This window comes from Drosophila gunungcola, unplaced genomic scaffold (assembly GCF_025200985.1).
Source record: "Drosophila gunungcola strain Sukarami unplaced genomic scaffold, Dgunungcola_SK_2 000033F, whole genome shotgun sequence".
Lineage (NCBI taxonomy): Eukaryota > Metazoa > Arthropoda > Insecta > Diptera > Drosophilidae > Drosophila > Drosophila gunungcola.
In genome coordinates, this window is record NW_026453208.1 from 58,299 (window position 1) to 80,404 (window position 22,106).

Consider the following 22,106-nt stretch of genomic DNA (forward strand, 5'->3'; position numbering starts at 1 on the left):
ACACGCCTTGGTATCAACGGAGGAAGGTGCTTGTGTTAAATGTAACTCCAAGGAGCACAAGATCTGTATTTGCCCAAAGTTTATGGACTTATCAGTCGAGCAGAGACGCACTTTTGTTAAAGCTAAATCCTTGTGCTATAATTGCTTGAAGTTCGGGCATGTGTCACGCAAGTGTGAATCCAAATTCACATGCAGAACTTGTCACAATCGTCACCACTCTCTACTACACGTAGAAGATTCTACTGCACACGCCGCTGTAACCAGGACACATTCAAGGGATGAGGAGAAGTGCGACCTCGGCGCTCCAGAGGATACAACGGTGACATTCAGCAACATTGCTCGTGTACAAGACATTCCAAAGGATCACACACTTCCTGTCGGGTGCTTTTGGACAGTGGTTCGGAACTGTCATACATCTCCGAGCGATGCGTGCAGGCGCTCGGCCTGGCGCGCTTGCCACGCCACGAATTTTGGTGTCGGGAATTTCTTCGATCAAGGCTGAGACAACTAGAGGCTACATCGCACTGGATATTCAGTCAAGAATATCAGAACACACAATGAAGGTACGTGCCCACGTACTCAGCAAAATTACCTCCACGTTGGCAAGACACAATATCAACGCCTCAGCACTTAAGGCGTCCGATGGCTTGGAGCTTGCAGATTCTGACAACCAATCGTTGGCGCCAGTAGATATTCTCTTGGGCAGCGATTACGTTTAGATCGTGTTCACTGGTAAAAAGCTGTTCGACAGCCAGGGGAAGATCATCGCCATTTCGACCATATTTGGATGGGTCATTACTCTTCATCTACAACAACTATGCACACGGCTATTGACATTAGTAGCTACAACTAATGCATTCGGCCTTTTATTTTATTGGGGTTGAAAAGGGATTCAGTAATGCCATAGGTTTCACCGAAATGTTCAGTGTGCATGGTTCTGTATCCCAAGATTTCGGTCACCAAAAACACAGGTACTTTTCCCTATACCTAAAAAATAGCCTTTGTATACACATAGATAGGATAAACCTAAAAAATAGCCTTTGTATACACATAGATAGGATAACGGAATTTCTGATTTTAACTAGAAACTATCCTGACGGCTGAGAGGCAGAGAAAGAGAGAAAGTCTCTCTTAGAAACATTTGACTAGCTCAACTAGATACTAAATTATTTTATAACATGTATATTAATAATTTCAAGTCAGAGCACCTTAAATTAAAAGACCGTAATTATATATTATATTTATTAATTATATATTTTAATTATATATTATAATAATATTATTCTTAAACAATTTAAACTGTCTAAATAAAAATTTAAAATATATATTATTCATAAAAATTAACTGACGATTTTAAATTTTTATCATATTCTTACATAGTTAAAATTATTAAGAAAAAATGTTGTTTGTTATTTATCATATTTTTAAATCAACTCCAGCGCTCAACCGGTACAAATACAGCGCCTGCGCTATCGGATTAAATGTTATGTAATGTAAAACAAAAATTCTAGGCTGTTACTTAACATATTTTAAAATCAGATCCTGATCTCAACAGAATCAAAAACAGTTTCAGCGGTTAACCTGTTCAAACGACTATTTTACATTCCAGAATTTTACATTAGTTCACTATTTCGCCGCCAGGGGGCGACAATGAGAGTAAGGATATATGCAACCCGCCAAACGGCCAAAGCGCCATCTATGTCTCAATATGCGCGGCTTAGCTCGTAAAGCGTCATCTAAGAGTCATTAATTTTGGGTTGTGTCTTGACTATATGAGGATCAATTTGACAGGATCCCTTTGAAAACTGTGATTACATATATCCTTACTCTCATTGTCGCCCCCTGGCGGCGAAATAGTGAACTAATGTAAAATTCTGGAATGTAAAATAGTCGTTTGAACAGGTTAACCGCTGAAACTGTTTTTGATTCTGTTGAGATCAGGATCTGATTTTAAAATATGTTAAGTAACAGCCTAGAATTTTTGTTTTACATTACATAACATTTAATCCGATAGCGCAGGCGCTGTATTTGTACCGGTTGAGCGCTGGAGTTGATTTAAAAATATGACAAATAACAAACAACATTTTTTCTTAATAATTTTAACTATGTAAGAATATGATAAAAATTTAAAATCGTCAGTTAATTTTTATGAATAATATATATTTTAAATTTTTATTTAGACAGTTTAAATTGTTTAAGAATAATATTATTATAATATATAATTAAAATATATAATTAATAAATATAATATATAATTACGGTCTTTTAATTTAAGGTGCTCTGACTTGAAATTATTAATATACATGTTATAAAATAATTTAGTATCTAGTTGAGCTAGTCAAATGTTTCTAAGAGAGACTTTCTCTCTTTCTCTGCCTCTCAGCCGTCAGGATAGTTTCTAGTTAAAATCAGAAATTCCGTTATCCTATCTATGTGTATACAAAGGCTATTTTTTAGGTTTATCCTATCTATGTGTATACAAAGGCTATTTTTTAGGTATAGGGAAAAGTACCTGTGTTTTTGGTGACCGAAATCTTGGGATACAGAACCATGCACACTGAACATTTCGGTGAAACCTATGGCATTACTGAATCCCTTTTCAACCCCAATAAAATAAAAGGCCGAATGCATTAGTTGTAGCTACTTAAAGCTGTAGTTGTATTAATTCATGGAACTACTGATTGTAAACCCATTTAATTAATAGTATGAGATCTCGACAAGATCTCCACCACCATATACTCTATGGTGCATCTACATACACACAACTATTCAGTCGCCATCACAGTTGTTTGAGAACCATGTACTTCTAGAAATTTTCCACCCTCACACACACAAGCAAACACGCACTATCGTTAACCAATCGAACTACATCTTTAAATAAGTCGATACTCTGGATTTTTGGATATAAAATGTGGTGCATCCATGGTTACAATATTCATTTCAATTTGTAAACACAATTTGTAAACATGGACACATCAGATACTTCCGTGATCTTCGTTGATGACATCACTGAGAAGTTAGTTCACGATGTTGATGCAGCTGCCGATCTTGATATGAATATTCAGCGCTCATTTTATCCAGCTATTACATCAACCCAAGAAATTCCTGAGGACCTGCAAAACTTAGCATTGGATGAAAATCCTATCGGTATGAGCTCCCAGGAGTATTTGGACTCCCAATTACGACGGAATGTGGAAGAAGAATCGTTCGCCTGGATGCTTACAGCCTTTGGACAACCAATAGAGGTGGAAACCATACCGGACTTCCCTGACGATGACAGCGTATTTGATGGAGTGGAAGATGCTGACCCAAATCCTTATTTAGATTTACTTAATGATAGTTGGAATCAAGAACTTTGTAAACAATAAAAATAAATAAATAAATCATTAAAAAGTCAATATTTAAAAAATCTTTTTATTTATTTTAAATATCTTGGAATACTTCGAATTTAACAGGAACCTTGCAACCAATAAGAAAAATAAACAGAATATTAAAAAATCAATATTTAAAAATTTTTTTTATTCATTTTGGATAGCTGGAAATACATCGAACTTAACATTGTTTTGATGTTTTAATGTAGTTATGTTCGGTTCATTAAAATGTTCGTACATAAATTTGATGTTTTCTTTAAGATGGAAGTTATGCTTCAGTAGTGTATGCATATACAAATTGTGTCGCAGCCAGAATTTTTTTATTTCAGGACAAAAACCACATTGATAATAACACGATTTCGATTTTGGATAGCTGAAGTTGTGTATTTTCAAGGTATGGTGTTTTAAACCATTACGAGTAGAAAAGGTTTTCGGATAAACACACAACTCACAAATAAACGCTTCCATTCCGATTCTATAATGAACTGAGGAATATCAGATGAACATGACCTTTAAATATGATTTTGAATTGAAATTTTGAATATATGTGTTTATATACTTTTGTCCATAATATATATTTGTATATTGTATATATTTATATACTATTGTACATAATATATATATATATTTGTATATAGTATATATTTATATACTATTTTCGTTGTAAATAAGGGCTTCGAGAGTATAAAAGGCTATGTATTATTCTGTAAGTAAATTAGTACACATTCGGTATTTACCAGAAAATAATCAATTCCTACAATCCCACTTCAAAATGGTATGTGTGTTTAAATGTTTATATAATATAATATGATAATTAACTTGATTCTTCAGGACTTCATATCCACCCTAAATGAGTTAAAACCTCTGATTGGTTATACAAAAATTGAAAATCTATGTATTGGATTTGAATATAAAATCATTGGATGTAAACTAAAGAAAACACCATATGGAAATAAAATAGCTCTTTATTTAACAGACAAGGACAACGAGCATATATGGGTTTTTCTACCAAAAAATTATGTAAACAAGTTTTCTACTAAGACACCCTTTAAGAAATTAAAAGAGAATGGTATTTCTCATCTTGTATATAAGGGGAAAGATATGAACAAATACAGTCCTGCAAACATTGAATTTTTGTCTTTAAATAAATAAAGTATATAGTGAGAATTTCCTCATATAAACCCCAAAGATTCTCTTTTAAACATCAGTCTGGTTCTCAATCTAAAGGAGTGAAATCATATTAAAACCCAACAAAACAAAAATGCTGGCTAAACAAATTCAGTTGTTTTTGATTCAGTTCGAGGATATGATTTTCGAGGAGCACGTTACTAGACTGGATTATTTACGCATTACACTGGAGGATTTGGCTGAAAAAGAGTTAATTCACTCAAAATTTGGATTTCACTACAAGCTTTGTCCCTGGAGTGATGATGATGCAGAGGTTGGACCAGACACATGCCAATGTCATAGACTCCCTATATTACAAGACGAAGCCCTTAATATTATGTTAAAATATTATAAGTTGAATCAGAGACTGTATAGATCCGAAACAATAAATAATCTTAATTGATTTTAATTAAAAATTACTTGTCTTTTTATTTTTTAAAATATTTCTTAAACATTTGCAGAATTAACTTATCGTTATAAAAAAAGTCATTTCGCTTAAAATTTTTTAGGAAGCAGTTCAATGATTTTTTTTTACATTTAAACAGACCGTATAGTATACAATAATGACCACAAGTGTTTGAAAAATAGCCTTGAAGTTGCTGTTTATTAAACAAATATTTAACCGAATTTTTTCTTAAAAATGTAATGAACTCTTTTTTTTGAGGATATTGGCCATATGAATCAAAAAATTCTGCGGATCTATTACTTTTGAAATGGAATGCAATCCAATGAGTTCCTGGTTGGGTTGAAGTATCAGTGTTTGCAATAATTAGCGCTGGAAACTTTAAAATAGTTGATGGTAGTTGATCTGATGGGAAAACTCCTTTAAATATAGATTTTGTATATGCATTCTTAGACAGTAAATTATGTATTTGTAATGTATTCATATTTAAAGAAGAACTCGGATATTTCGATTCTTATCAATATCTATCATTGAATCGTATTCACAATAAACTAAACAAGTCACTGCTTCAGCAAGTGGTACTGAAAATCGACCTTCAATCCTAATAGTTCCTTGAGATATTAAATTCGAGCAAACCGTTGAGTTTGAATGATCAGCAGTTAAGTCAAAGGCTAATATAAAACTATTTTTATCAAACATTTCCTTTGTAATTTGCAGTCCTCGATCGTAATGTTTTATTCCAGTTCCTCTAAATAGCATATTATAACCTCTTGCACTTTGTGCGTTTTCAGCGCTCGAGTAATCAAACTCTAAGGCTTGAGAAGGAACTTGAACTCCATTTACCAAAAGATTAAATCGTTGAATTTTAAAATGTTCGAAATCGAATGGATCCAAACTACGATTTCCTGAGTATGAACGGTTTTTTACCATACAAAATGCTAAAAAATTTGGTAGCTGACCGATAACTGCGTTATCTATTGATAAAGTATTGTTTCCTGGGTATATTGTAAAAGACTTTACTTCGACTTTGTTAAATGGGTATATAGCATTTTTGGTTTGTAATACATGATGATGAGCTAATAGTATGCTGGGGTTGATAGTTATATGATTCATGAAAAGTTGAGCTTCTAATATCTTTAGATTTGATTCCGATTCATTTTCCATTAAATAAAATGCAGTTTTCTCAATATTGAAATTAATCCTTAAATCAACATTGTTTACGAGCAGTTTAGGTTGATTAAAAATATCTCCGTGAACTTTACCAAATAGTTCAACCTTATTACTATTTTTGAATATATTTTTTAGGGTATCATTTGTTGTGGGATAAACATATTGACCCGCAGTTATTCGTCCAAAATTTGGATAATAACCTTGAGCTGATAAGTGACTTTCAGAGGCATCACTACCGTAATTTAAAACTGTCTGCAAATATGCTCTATAATGGTAGTTATTATCACTCTGTGATACCAATATGTTATTTAAATAAACTGAAGAACTTCGAAAAATGGAATGTAGAATATTGTTTACTACACCCACGGTATTTCCTTCGATGGCACTGTTGTCATTTTTTCTTAATTGTACTACAAGACGTATATAAACACTTGATAAATCTCTATATGTTTCACCGTTACCCAAACAAACAAATTCGATTGAAGAAGCACTATCTAATGATGCAATTGGATTGTATGATACTTCTTCAGTTTTTAGAATAGAGCTTTGTGTAGGGTGCGGAGCAAACAAATCCAATTCACTTTTCATACATTCAATATGGTTACTCATTGTGTCTTAGAGAATATATCGCTTATATTTAATTTTCTTGATAACTTTTTTCTTTTTTGCGGCGTTTTGGTACGTTTACTATGTGTTTTGGACTGTTGAATGAAGTCTTTTTTTCCTTGCACTACGCTTTTTATTCCGTTTTCCATTACCATTTTGGAAGCGAGTCATTTTATCAATTGCTTTATTTGACAGATTTTGTAAAGCAATTTTACTTTGTTCTTGAACAATATTTCGTAATGGTTTTCTCCCGAGATCATTAATTACAGCTTTTCCAGTTTCAGTGGCTTGATCTTTTATAGCATTTAAGCCCGAAAGAAAAAGTGGTTTTATGTAGTTAAAAAGACCACTAAAAAAGTTCCCGATTCCTCGCCCTTGTTGAACTATTCGAGGTGATATATAAAGACTTCCTATATTACTTAATCCTCCACCAGACTGATTTAAATAATATTGATGATAAGATTTCACCATGGTGACTATTTTTATTCTGAGTTACTTATAATCGAGCAAGTATTATTTATAGTATAAATCTTTTCCTTCTTCTAAAGTGAAGAGTAGTAAATATTGGGACTACCGATGTTTCAAACGGTACCTTATATCCATTTGAATCTGTAATTAAAATTGAGATCTCGTTTGGTGACCAGATGTCTAACGGGTAATATTCAATATTTTTGAACTGAATATTTTTTTCTTTTCCATTATAATGTAAAACACGAAGACAACGGGGTCTTTTACTCCCAACAATTCTCGGTTTGATTATATCGGTGTAAATAAAAATTAATCCAAGTTCAGGTGTTTTTGATTCAATGGGTACATTAGTATATCTAAATGTTTCAGCATTTACTAAACTTATAAATTCTGCTTCGGGGTTTTCTATATCTTTAGAAGTATTTATTTCTTTATCTGATACATGTTTGATATAATTATTTAGATAAATGTCTGTAATTCCAACTTCCCAATCATCATTCATATCTTCAGGAATATTTACAATATTAGTAAATGCACATTTAACATTATCAGGAAATACATTTAGTGAATCATTACTGAGTAAGGTGATATAAAACTCATGTAAATAACCCATTTTTAGAATTAAATATGGCAATTATTGGTATGATGTCCAATTAAGTTTGTTTTTTCCTATTTGTACTGGATTTCTAGTTCTAACCGATCTACTTAATTTTTCACGTCCTGTTACATATCTTAGATTTTGAAATGGAGATGTTCCCGCTTTAATTTTTTTTAAATTTACTCTTAATTTGCGTTGTTTATCATTAAGCTTCACTTTTGTCACTGCCATCTTCTTAACATTTTCATTAGTATCTAAAAAGGAAGTTTCACTTATTTTTCGTTTGTTATCCAATAAAGTATTTTTTCTATTCGACTTAAAATCTTCATCTTCGCTTTCAGATGGTAAGTCAGGAAGTTCAACCTTTTTTGGAAGTGATTCATCAAATTTAAATTTAGTCCCCGAAGAACTAGGTTTTTCATCAATCCAATCAATTGTTTGGGACTCATTAGGTCTAGTTAATGTAAGAGGTGTCTTTTGATCATTTTGTCCATGCCATGATTTATTTCGTTTTTTATTTTGGTAATAAGACAATTCTTGGCGAATTTTTATCCATTTATCGAAATCACTTATTCGCTGATCGTTTAAAATTGGTAAAAATTTTAAACTTATTAATTCATTACCTCTATTTTCGTTAACCAATTTCTGATAAGTGATGGGGTTCATTAAAATTACTTTGTTTAAATTATGTTTATTTTTAAACATGATTCAAAATTTTTCCAAAAATTCCAGAAAGCAATGAATTTATTAGAATTGGCAAGAAACCACCTTTTTGAATTAGAACTTTTCTCTTAGAATTTAAAGAACGCTTTGGACAGGATAAATATCGTAATACTTTTTTATACTTTTTGAGTGCAGTTAAATGGTTTTTCGTAAGCTTATGATTTCCGTGTAATGTGTTTAATACGATCTCTACTAATGTTTTTACCAACTCACTATCACTATTACTTATAATTGCCTTACGTAGTTTGTTGTTAGCCTTTTTGAGTACATACAATAAATGTTTGTTCGCTTTCAAGCGATTTAGGTTCTTTTTGTAAACCATTTTCATCTGAATAACACACTGTAAATTTTAAATTAAAAATGTCAGTTCTAAATCTTAAGAGATCGTTGATTCCTTGGGTGAGATCAATTAGTAAATATCCATGAGGTTGCTCTGTTACTTCTTTATATATTCTGAAAAGTTCTGACGGGTTTTCAGGATAAATTTGTCTGGCTAAACATTGAAATTGAAGTTTATCACGAGGATTTTTAAAAACAACTATGTATTTTGTGTTTAGTGAGATATCTCTGGTATGCGATGATTTATGAAATATATTTTGAGTTACGACTACTACTGATAAATTTCTATGATGTGATCCTTTCGTAAACAGTTCACATACACTTTTATTAAATGCCCCCATCATTAAGTCATCCAATATTAAAAGAATAGGTTCCTTATTCTCATTTTCAATTATTTCGGGAACTCCTTTATGATATTCTACGTTATTAAAATTAGGTTTAGCACTCTCCTCTCCATAACACCAAATAATTCGATCTACTGAAACATTTAGCAAATCATTCTTTTTGTTTATTAGATTTTCGAGAAAGGTTGTTTTTCCAGATCCTGAAGGGCCACAAATTAACATTGTGAAGGGATGTATAAATTGAGTGAACATTTTTATTTTCATAAAAATTATCCTTGAATTACAATATGTGTTTATTTAGATTTTTCCTGATCACGTTTTTTAGCGCAGTTCTTTTCGAAATGAGAATCAGATCCACAATAATTACAATAAATGAGTTGAGTATAACCCTTTTTGCGGGGGTCATTCCCAAACAGGCCCTTGAAGGAATCCATTGATAAAGACAGCCTCTTAGTTCAGTGATAATTTTATTACTGATGGTTAAACATATATGTTAGCATTACAATATACTTCATAGTTGGAATGTTCTAAGATTACAAAAAGCTTAAACAGATTATTTAATGAACATCGAAGTGGTAACTTTTTCTTGTGAATTTTACAATTGGTGAAAAAATTAGGTAGTTGAGTTAAGCTTTTTCCAATATCAATATCAACAATTGTAGTTGATAAATACTTAGATAGAAAATGTTTTTTAATTTCACCACGGACAATAACTGAACTATACTTATTTAGGGGAGTGAGTATTTCTTCTAAACAGGTATATGGTACATCTCCAGCTGACCAATCCAATCCATTAATATTCTGTCGATTTAAGTGTTGCTGTTTAATTGTTTCATTATCCAATTCCTTTATATTAAATGGTGGTTGGAAATGAAAAAAATTAGGAATCACTGTTCCGGCTTGCATGAATGCAAGTTCCTTTACAAAAATTTGTTTGTTGTTTCCGAGTAAATATTGGAAATCAACTATTACGCTTGAACTTCGATCTACGGTGTTCATGGTGGGATGAGATTTTTTAATCAACTGAGTGTAGAACTGTCTGAACACTTCCCTTTATATAGCGGTCGGATTGATTCAAACTAACAGTTTTAAAATAGAGCTCAACCACTATGGACATGTGTCAAGTTAAAAGCAATAAAAAACCCCGAAAGAATCAGGATCATGAAGTCATTTTCGGGTTCGAGTACTATGTTGTACAAAATTTAAAGTTGAAATGCGGGCTGTCAACATCACGAAAATTCGTACCAATGATCTGGATGCAACAAAGTAAAAATAATTTCGTTGGATTTGAAAAAGATCAATGGATGCAACTTCTTACATACAAGGAGTATATTCAACTAAAACTTGATCAATACGATTTCTTAATGCCCGATACAATTATTGATCACCCAATCATGTCTACTATTAAATGTAACTTTAGATTTCGGAAATCTGATAAGCAGTATGTTATAGTAATAAACCAGTACGGTAACAAAATTGAATTTGATAGTGAGTCCTGGAGATCCTTACTGAGATTAGGTATATTTTTTACTACATTTTTATGTTGGAATTCAATATTAAGTCAACAAGTTATATATCTTTATTATAATCACATTATTCCAAAGTGTGTTTCATTACAAAAGTATGATGTTCAATTATCTGATTTGGAGGGATCTTACGATAAAAATGTTAAAATAGATTTAACACGATTGTGTTTTGAAATTTCAAAAAAGATGCGTAAAGAAATAAAAAACGATGTACTTGTATATAAGCAATCACTAATATCTAAACGTTCATCATCACCTAATAAAAAATAAAGAAATGAGTAAACAGCAAGTTGTTAATGAAATTCATAAACAAGTTCGAAAAAACTTTACCCGTCGTAAATTTGTACAAAAAGGGATAAATGATACCTGGCAAATTGATTTAGTTGAAATGATTCCTTTTAGTAAAGAAAATGGTGGATATAAGTATTTACTTACTGTTATTGATACGTTCTCAAAATACGCTTATGCCATCGCAGTTAAATCAAAGTCTGCACAGGATGTAGTTGAAGCAATGAAAACTATATTCAAAACAGCTAAAACTACGCCAAAAAATATTCAATCAGATCAAGGAAAAGAATTTTTTAATTCTACATTTGAAAATTTGATGAAACAAAAACAAATAAATCATTATCATACCTACACACATTTAAAGGCTTCTATATGTGAACGATTTAATAGAACATTAAAAAATAAAATGTGGAAAATGTTTAGTATGCAGGGAAAATATATATGGATACACAAAATCAAAGATCTTGTGTATGAATATAATAATTCATACCACAGAACAATAAAAATGAATCCTATGGATGTATGCCCTAAAAATGAAGAATTCATATTAAAATCAGTTTATAATATGCCCAAGATATTTCCACAACACAAATTTTCAGTGGGGGATTACGTTCGAATAAGTAAATATAAGGGTGTATTTATGAAAGGATACGAACCCAATTTTACGGCTGAGGTATTCAAAATAATAAAAGTAAAGGCAACTTATCCTGTAACATATGACTTGGAGGATTATAAGAGTGAACCTATTAATGGATCATTTTATGAACCGGAACTTCAACGAGTAAAAGACCCTAATGCATTTTTAGTAGAGAAAATTTTAAAGAAACGAAAGAATCAACTTAAAGTTAAGTGGTTTGGTTTTGATGAAAGCCACGCTTCATGGATCGATAAACAAAATCTGCTGAAATAATAAGATGGAATAGAAACACATACACAAAATTATTTCTTTTAAATAATAATTTATTTATTTATTTATATTTATATATATATATATATATATATATATTACAAATTTACAATGTATACATTAATATATTTTAAATACATTTTGATTAATCTTAATTCTCATCTAAAATATTTCTAATTTTAAAATGACCGTAAGCTAGCGTATGTATATTATCGGATAATATAAATCTTTTATCATCCTTATAATTAAGACTTATTTTGTTAACAATCTCAGTATAAAGGTTATGAGATCGACTTCTAATAACTCGTTGTTCACCATAAAAAGTTTTCTTTTGTTTAATACATTCTATATAATTAGTATGTGATAATTTATTTACAACCGATTTTTGAACTCCCTTTATCTTTTTAATACAATCATAAGGACTTTGATCTGAATTTTGATTAGGTTCCTTTACAACTAAGAGCGAGTAGGCTTTAGCCTTTAACCCTGCGAAAGACTTCATTATTTGACCTGCATTTTCATCCTTCATTAAACCCAATTCTTTATTATTAACTTGAGGTATATTATAGATGTTATTTTGTTTAAAGTTTGAAGTATCAAACCGATTTAGATTTTCTTTGATTAATTTATAAAAATCTTCTTGCGTTGACAATATAAAGGAATCAGTATCCATATAAATAACTTTTGATGAAGGACACTTAATCGATAGAAAATTGTAGAAATAATCATACATTAACCATTTAGAAAGTTCTAAAACACTTGAACCAATATATATGGGTTTATCATAACGTATGCGAGATTTTGTGGCTTCTATTGCAGCTAAATTGGGTCCAAAAAGTGCTACACTGTGAAAATTGTGACTAGCTATTCGTTGTCTAAATCCAGGAGAGTTCTGTTTTGAATGGTAATGGGAAACTAGAGCTATATCTCGTCTCTTTTCAACGTTTTCCATAGTTTTTCCGTATATAGCATTATTCATTAATTTATAGAAATTTTTTTCAAATTCATTTTTAGCTAATTTTCTATGTTTTGTATTTAAATCTATATAGGGTTTTAACCAACAAGATTGTCTAAATTTTAGTATTCTGTGAATTTTTTTTATTTTAAGTCCATGTTGAATACAAAGTTGCAGATATTTTAAATGAATAATATAATTTTCTTTATTACATAAGTCTGCAATTAATTTTGATATTTTGGAGTCTGGAGGTATTTTACTTTCAGGACAAAAAGGCAGCGAATTATGAGCATCATGAATTTCAGTAGGGTATTCAAGGTCTACTTCTAACATAAATCCGTAATCCCCTTCTGTTGATATATTTTTAATATCGAATTGATTAATTTCCAGATTATTCAAAAATTTAAATTCTGATATAGGAAGAGGTTGACTCATAGCCCAGCCATATAAATTATTAGCATCTATGTAAGCTAAAAAGTTAACAGGTTTGTTACTATCAAAATCTTTCATGTACTTATTATTAGCACACGAAATTCTTTGGGTGCATTGAGTCAATCCCCCTCGTATAGATCTTTTAATAAAATTGTACATATCAGGATTGCTTATTAAAGTTAATTCGGTTCGCGTGAACTTTAACATAGCATCCCAGGAAATTGATGGAGCTGTTACATAATTAACTGGGTCAAGCTTATATATTTGTAGGCATATTATTCTAAAATTCTCAAAAACATCTGCTAAAATCATAACATCACTTTCTAAATACAATTTTAAATAATCCCTAATACTCTTACAATTAAAGGTTGACCAAACCTTTTGAGCAAATTGGTAAGCCTCAAAAGAACAAGGTTGGTCTGTTAGGGAATTATAGAAATATTCAATTGGCGGGAGATTTTTTTCTTCCATTTTTTCAAAACTATCTAAAAAGTCATATGGGAATACCCCTTTTTGTCTCATTTGATTAAATTTCTCCCCTTGAAATTTAGTTTTTAAAAGTTTAAAATTAGATTCATCCATGTAGCTAGCTAGTTTTTCTAGACTAGAATTTAAAAACCTGTTGGAATCTATGAATTGAATTTTGTAATAATCTTTTTCATCAAATCTAATAGTTTGGGTCAAAGCAATATATAATTCCTTATTACAAGGAATCGGTTTTAAATTATTTCCTAATTCCTTAATAAATAAATGAATGTCATACCTAGAAAGGTTATGAAAAACTACTGGGAAAAACGCTTCAGTTAACTTATAATCTACTTTACAATTTTTATGGATATAGCCTATATGGCTACCAGAGAATTGATCATAAAACATTTCTGCGTTATCCCGTATCGGTAACTCACAGGCACAGCAATTATCGTTGTCGACGGAGATCGGTTCGCATTCATCTTGGAGCCTTGTTTGGGTGGTCCAATATTTGTGGTATAAGCCCTTGGTAGTATCCTTGAGTGCTTGACAAAACTTTTTAATGCAATCATCTCCTTTAAAAGAAAATATATTTATTAATATTAAATCACTTTAGATTGTAATATTGTTTTTACCTTCATAGGTCCATTGTCTATTAAGACTTGGGTTATATTTATGTACCACAAAAAATGATACAGCGCAAGCAATATGCTCTTGAGATGTCGTTGTAGATGAAATTGATGGATCGTTTTGGGTTGTGTGAACTTTTTTTAATACCGCTTCAATGTCTGCATATATAACTACCGGTGGTGATAGTTTTTTATAAAAATTTTTAAATTTTGTTATGGTATTCGGCTTTGGATATTCCGCAGCCACTTTACCGCATTCCTTGGTATCATGTGTAGAATTTGTTGACGTTATAAACTGTAAACAGTTTTCACAAAAATAGGCAGGGGTTCTAGATTTTGAATGCTGTGAGTAGCATAGTGTTCTCATACAGGTTATATAAGCATAATGCATCAAATTGTTGTTTGAAATTGCCAGCAAATTGATATGGGATGGTCTCCCCTTAAAATCAGTTCTTACTACTGGTCCAACAATTTGTGTTCCTTTAGAATCGTGTTCGTATACGTTAACACTAAAGTTGGGGTTCAATTTCTCAAATTTTTTTATCCCCTTTTTCGTAATAGGAAACTCTATTCCTGAAAAATTAAGTTCCACTTGTTTGTACTTTATTTTTTCTTGTGAAATGTTAACATTTATATATTTTATGGGGAGTTGTAATTGTTCTCTAGCAAACCTCCGTTGTCTGGGGTTAGAAAATGTTTCCAAAGAATGACTTTTATAAGCTATAGAAGCTAGTATACTCCACTTAAAACAATAATTATCATTGTTTTTAACATTAATTAAAGCGTTCTTAGCCTTAATAGTAGGAGGTGCTGAAATATATCCTCTTACAGGAATTTGCTCCAGTTTTATTATTGTAATATCAAAATATTTAAATGCTTTTATTGCCCATCCAGAATCTCTTTCCTGGAACTCACTACTAGCATTTGATAAATAATCGATACCTTCATCAATTCTAGTAGGTAAGTTATCAACATCATACACAGATATGTAGGCCGTTCCAAAATGTTTAAAGGTTTCAATACACTCTCCCTCCTCTGTGTATTTTACATATAGTCCATATACTTGTAAACTGAATTTTATTGATATGTATTCCTCTAGCCATCTAGTAAGAATTTGTTTAATATTATTTTGACATTGATTATAGAATTCTTTTATATCAATAAAATTGGATGTGCTGGTTGATTGAACCCTATAGGATTTGATTGGGAATTCTGTATCTGAAGCCAGATGAATTATTTCAACATCTGTTACTCTTCTAGCAATTGCATTCTTATGCTTTTCCGATTTTAAATGTTTGATTTTTCCGGTTTGGGGATATCTTTCTCCACATAGATCGCAGATAATTTCGATTTGAGATTTAATCCTTTTTGGATTACTCTCAAGAGCGGAATTTTCATCATTTCTACTTCGCTTAATTCCAGCACTCGAAGTAGATGGTAGCTGGTCAATAATATCATATTCGTTGATATCTATCTTTTTTGTATTTTTGGCCCGGGCTTGCATTAGCGCATTGAAAGCATTTTTTGGTCCTAGACACATTTTATAATGATCACTAAATTTTTCACAATCTACATCAATTGAACATAAATCACAACTAATCTTATTTTTTGGTGCAATAGCATTTCGAGGTTTTGAGCACTCCTCGTAATGAACTTCGAACTCCGACAGATTAATTTTGTTATTACAAATATCGCACTGCACTGAAGCCATTGCTTAATATTTTTTGTTTATACTTTTTTATTAAGCACACAAAAATTAAAATCGAAAATAGAGTTTTAAACAGAACGCAGTAAACCGACGATGTCTATTCGTTCCTTAGATCCAAAGAACTAACTTTTACCTGGTTGATATAATTGAACGAAGACTCTTTTTTAACTATCTCTGTTTGGAGAATAGGGTAGGGGAGACTCGTATATATTCGATAAACATATGGGATTGTGGGTGCGTGTTTGCTTGTGTGTGTGAGGGTGGAAAATTTCTAGAAGTACATGGTTCTCAAACAACTGTGATGGCGACTGAATAGTTGTGTGTATGTAGATGCACCATAGAGTATATGGTGGTGGAGATCTTGTCGAGATCTCATACTATTAATTAAATGGGTTTACAATCAGTAGTTCCATGAATTAATACAACTACAGCTTTAAGTAGCTACAACTAATGCATTCGGCCTTTTATTTTATTGGGGTTGAAAAGGGATTCAGTAATGCCATAGGTTTCACCGAAATGTTCAGTGTGCATGGTTCTGTATCCCAAGATTTCGGTCACCAAAAACACAGGTACTTTTCCCTATACCTAAAAAATAGCCTTTGTATACACATAGATAGGATAAACCTAAAAAATAGCCTTTGTATACACATAGATAGGATAACGGAATTTCTGATTTTAACTAGAAACTATCCTGACGGCTGAGAGGCAGAGAAAGAGAGAAAGTCTCTCTTAGAAACATTTGACTAGCTCAACTAGATACTAAATTATTTTATAACATGTATATTAATAATTTCAAGTCAGAGCGCCTTAAATTAAAAGACCGTAATTATATATTATATTTATTAATTATATATTTTAATTATATATTATAATAATATTATTCTTAAACAATTTAAACTGTCTAAATAAAAATTTAAAATATATATTATTCATAAAAATTAACTGACGATTTTAAATTTTTATCATATTCTTACATAGTTAAAATTATTAAGAAAAAATGTTGTTTGTTATTTATCATATTTTTAAATCAACTCCAGCGCTCAACCAATACAAATACAGCGCCTGCGCTATCGGATTAAATGTTATGTAATGTAAAACAAAAATTCTAGGCTGTTACTTAACATATTTTAAAATCAGATCAGCGGTTAACCTGTTCAAACGACTATTTTACATTCCAGAATTTTACATTAGTTCACTATTTCGCCGCCAGGGGGCGACAATGAGAGTAAGGATATATGTAATCACAGTTTTCAAAGGGATCCTGTCAAATTGATCCTCATATAGTCAAGACACAACCCAAAATTAATGACTCTTAGATGACGCTTTACGAGCTAAGCCGCGCATATTGAGACATAGATGGCGCTTTGGCCGTTTGGCGGGTTGCATATATCCTTACTCTCATTGTCGCCCCCTGGCGGCGAAATAGTGAACTAATGTAAAATTCTGGAATGTAAAATAGTCGTTTGAACAGGTTAACCGCTGAAACTGTTTTTGATTCTGTTGAGATCAGGATCTGATTTTAAAATATGTTAAGTAACAGCCTAGAATTTTTGTTTTACATTACATAACATTTAATCCGATAGCGCAGGCGCTGTATTTGTACCGGTTGAGCGCTGGAGTTGATTTAAAAATATGATAAATAACAAACAACATTTTTTCTTAATAATTTTAACTATGTAAGAATATGATAAAAATTTAAAATCGTCAGTTAATTTTTATGAATAATATATTATTATTATTATTATTAAAGATAGAGAAGTTTACAAAACTAGACTAACTTAGTTGGTAAAGCGCTGGCAGCAAGGCCTTCGGCTTTTAAGGTTAACGATATTAGGTCTATTTAATTACATGTTGTTCGTTGCATTTAGGCTATTTAGTTGGTAAATTTTATTTATGTACATTTTGTGTATTTTTAAATTTTGTGGTATAGGTTTGAAGTTTTTAAGAAAATTAGGATTTTTTCTAAGTTATCAGGGTTGAGTTCGCTAAGGAGATTTAGTGGGTTTGCATTTTTGAAGATAGATAGTTTAGTAGGGAGGAGTGATGAGCATGAGTTTAATAGGTGGGGTATGGTATTGTCGCCTTGGCAGAAGGGGCAGGGTGAGGTTTGGTTTTGATTAAAGTAGTGCTCGTGTGTTAGTTTTGTGTGGCCTAGTCTAAGGCGTGTTATTTTAATTTGATCGAGTCTGCTCGATTTGGGATGGAAGGCTCTGCAATAATTGTCGATGTTTGACTTGTCTTTGTTAATGTTTTTGTACCATTGATTGCAGTGTTCTATGTTTAGTTTGTTTCTTGTTAGGAATTGTAGTTTTAGGTGTCTGTTTATGTCTGTTAAATTAATGTTTGGGGTGTAAATAAGGGGCATGTTGCTTGTCGATTTGGCTGTTTGGTCGGCTAGCTCGTTGCCTGCTATGCCTACATGACCAGGGATCCACAATATTTTAATTTTTGGGGCTAGTTTTGTAAGAATTGATCTGATTTTGTTGGAGTAAAAATTGTTGTTGTTTGGGTTTCTTATGGCGTCAATTGCTGAGAGAGAGTCAGAGCAGATCATGAACTTTCCCCTTGTGTTTTTGATTTGGTCGATTGCTACTAATATGGCTATTATTTCTGCGGAGAGTACTGATGAGTATGGGGGTAGGATACCATATTTAATAATATAAGTATCTGTTGTGATTGCATATGATATAGTGGAGTTCATTTTTGATCCGTCCGTAAATATGAATTTGTGTGTTTTATGGCTGTCTTTGGTGTGTTCGTATAGTTTCCTGTATGTATCTGGTGGTGTGGTTTGTTTCTTGTGCGCTCTAAATGTTGTGTCTATGAGGTTTGGGAGATCCCAAGGTGGCTGGTATTTGTGTAGTTTAACTGGTTCGTACGGTAGGTTTAGTGCTTGACAAAGGTTTATTGTGCGGTCTATGGTTGATGGGTTCTTTTTTGATTTTCTTTGTTTGACAAGTTTGTGTATTGGTGTATCTTTCGAGAAAATAAGGTTTTTTGTAAGTTTGGCTGTTTGAAGGTCTCGTTTTTGCTCTAATGGGAGGATGTTGGCTTCGTATAGTAAGTTATTTATGGGCGTGGTTCGGTAGGCGCCAAGGGCTAGACGAATTGCAGTGTTAAAGGGTGTTTTTAATTTGTTTAGCACGCTTTTCGGAGCCTGTCCGTATAAGAACAGGCCATATTCCATTTTTGCTATGACTGTTGCTTTCGCGACGTGGAGTAGTGTTTGTGTGTTACAATTGAATTTGAGGTTGGAGAGGCATTTTATAATATTCAATTTTTGGTGTAGTGATGGAAGAAGTGATTTTATGTGTGTGTCCCATTTGTATTTACTGTTTATGGTTATCCCTAAGATTTTGAGTGCAGGTACTTGTTGTATTGGTGTGTTGCTACAGCTTATGGTGCTAGTGCAATTGTGTTTTTTGCAAATATGGAGGTGTTGGCATTTAGCTAAGGATAGAGATGCTCCTGAGTATGAGCACCAGCTGCTTATGTCATGTAATAAATTGTCTAGGTTGAAATTAAGGTTTTTGTTGTTTTTGAAATTTATTATCAGGAAAAAATCATCGGCGTATGCGCTAAATTTAATTTCTCTGTGTAAAGATATTACGTTTGAGAGCTTATTGTATGCGATGAGAAATAGGATTACCGATATAGGTGATCCTTGTGGGATACCATTGGATAATGGGAGTGAATTAGACATGTGCGGACCGACTCTGACAATTATTTTTCGTTTGAGCATGAAATTTTTTACATAATTGATTATTTTTGGGCCTGTTTTCCATTCCTGGAGTTGATCAATTATAGTGTGCACACCTACTCGATCAAAGGCTCTTGAAAAGTCCAGAGTGACGAGGGAGGTGTGCCTCTTCGACTTCGTTATAAGATGGTCTACGTATAGGAGACTATCCGAAGTCGATTTGCCTTTTTTAAAGCCGAATTGGTTTGTATTTAAAAGTTGGTTGTGGGTCACAAACCACCATAGTCTTTTCGCTATGATTTTGTCTAGTGTTTTTGCTAGACAGCAGTTGAGGGAAATGGGTCTGTATGACGAGATGTTCGTTTTGTCAGTTTTTGGTTTAAGAATCGGTATGACTAAGCTTATTTTGTAGGCTTGAGGTATGTGGCTGTCGAAAATTTGGTTAAAGAGGTTTTTTATTCTGTTTTTTGTGGTAAGAGAGCTGTTGCGAATCATTTCGTAAGAAATTCTGTTTAATCCTGGAGTGGATCCTCTAAGTGTTTGTAGTGCTGCAATTAGTTCAAGGTGAGTTATGTTTTCATCGATAGTTTTGGCTGTTGTGGTCGGTGTATAGTTGGTTGTGTTGATTTTATATTTGTTATTACGGAAATCGTCTGAGAAGTTTAGGTCGCTTGAGAGCTCTGAGAAGTGTTGCGAGAAGGAGTTGGCTATTTCGAGAGTATCTGTTGTTGTTGTGTCGTTTTTGGGATTAAGTATGGCGTGAATTTGTTTGCTTGGGTTAAGACCGCAGAAGCGCCTTATGTTGCTCCATATTTTGGATGAAGGAGTTTCTGGTTGAATGGTGGATGTAAAGGAGATGGAAGCTTCGCTTTTTCTTTTTTTAATTTCAAACCTGTACTTGGCGTTTAAGCGTCTGTAGTTTATAACATTTGTAAGGTTAATGTTGCTATTAAGTGCTTTCCAAGCTAATTGTTTTTCTTTTTTAAACTGTGCTAGTCTTTTGTTCCACCAGGGAACCTTGTAGGGCTTTGTGTTTACTGAGGTTTGTGGGATGGAAATGTTTGCGCTATGTAATATAATTTTGTTAAGTTGTGCGGCTTCTTTGTTGACGTTTAGTGAAGTGGGGAATAATTCGTTATTATTGTGTGTGAGAGTCTCGTATTGCTCCCAGTTGGCTTTTTTTAATATAAAAAATGGTTTTGAAAATTTGTTAATCGTGTTTGGAGGGAATATAGAGATAACTATCGGAAAATGGTCGCTGCCGTGGAGATCATGAAGTATTTCCCACTTGGCGTGTGGGGCAAGTGTTGCTGAGCAAAGAGAAAGGTCGATATGCGTGTATGTGTTGTGTGTTGAGAAGTGTGTGGGGGATTTGTCATTTAGTAAGATTAGCTGTGTGTTGTCAATAAATTGTTGTATTGTTTTTCCTCGAGAATTAGTTTTCGGGGAACCCCAGGCAGGGTGCCATCCGTTAAAGTCTCCTAGAATAAGTGATGGTGTTTGGTTGTTGTACAAAGTGTCTTCAAGCATTTGGTTTGTGACGGTTCTGTTTGGGGCAATGTATGTTGTCTTTATGTGCATGTTCTTCTTAGATTTTATGTGTATTGCTAGAGCTTCAAGGTCGTTTGGAATGTTTACTATTGAATATTGAATTGATTTGTGTATTAATAGCGCTACGCCTCCAAATCTATTGGTGGCTATGTTTGTTAGTAGTGTGTAATTTATTGGAGTTGGAATATTTTTAGTGTATTGTATGTGTGTTTCTTGAAGTGTAATGATATGCGGTGAGTATTTTTTAATCAGGATTAGGAGATTATTATAGTTGTTTGAATATCCTTGGATATTCCATTGAATTAAAATTAGTGACATTCTAGTAGTGTAAGAAGTTCTAAGGTTGAACCTTAAAGTAGGGGAGATCTGTGGTTTTTAAACCGATTCGCTGTCGCTGTTAGTGGTATGTTTGTTTTTGTTAGAGGATTTGGCTTTTGATTTAGTTGGTTTAAAGTTAGTACATAGAGGGTTTGACTTATCTTTAGGGAAGAGTTTTAGTTTAAGGTCCTTTGTGAGTTGAGATCCGTATGCGGTTGTTATTTTGGTGGGGTTCATGTTGTCCGTTTCCATGTCTTCGGTGTCGTCTTGGTCGTGTTGGTTGTGGTTTTGGAGAGTTTTTTTCGGTGCCGGTGTTGTTTTGATTGATGCAGATGAGGTTGGTGTGTTTGCTTGGTTGTGATCGCAGGATGTGGATGTAGTTTGTGCATTTGAAGATGTTGATGTGAGTGTATTTGGGGATCGGGTTCCTATTGT

General features: G+C 32.5%; 1 protein-coding gene across 1 annotated transcript; it reads right to left on the bottom strand.

The window, feature by feature from the left end:
• Nucleotides 1-12,061: 12,061 nt before the first annotated feature.
• On the bottom strand, nt 12,062-15,153 carry LOC128263958 (uncharacterized). The gene is made up of 2 exons (XM_052999238.1): nt 14,401-15,153; nt 12,062-14,340 (listed from the first exon to the last, which is right to left on the bottom strand). The coding sequence occupies exons 1-2, from the start codon at nt 14,783-14,785 to the stop codon at nt 12,062-12,064; spliced, it is 2,664 nt and encodes an 887-aa protein (XP_052855198.1). The 5' UTR covers nt 14,786-15,153.
• Between the last annotated feature and the right edge of the window lie 6,953 nt (nt 15,154-22,106).

Excerpts from the sequence above, each read along its gene's own strand:
- LOC128263958 (XM_052999238.1), bottom strand. The coding sequence starts at position 14,785 with ATGCATTATGCTTATATAACCTGTATGAGAACACTATGCTACTCACAG. Across the intron at positions 14,341-14,400 it reads TAGACAATGGACCTATGAAG|GAGATGATTGCATTAAAAAG; the intron begins GTAAAAACAATA and ends TTTCTTTTAAAG.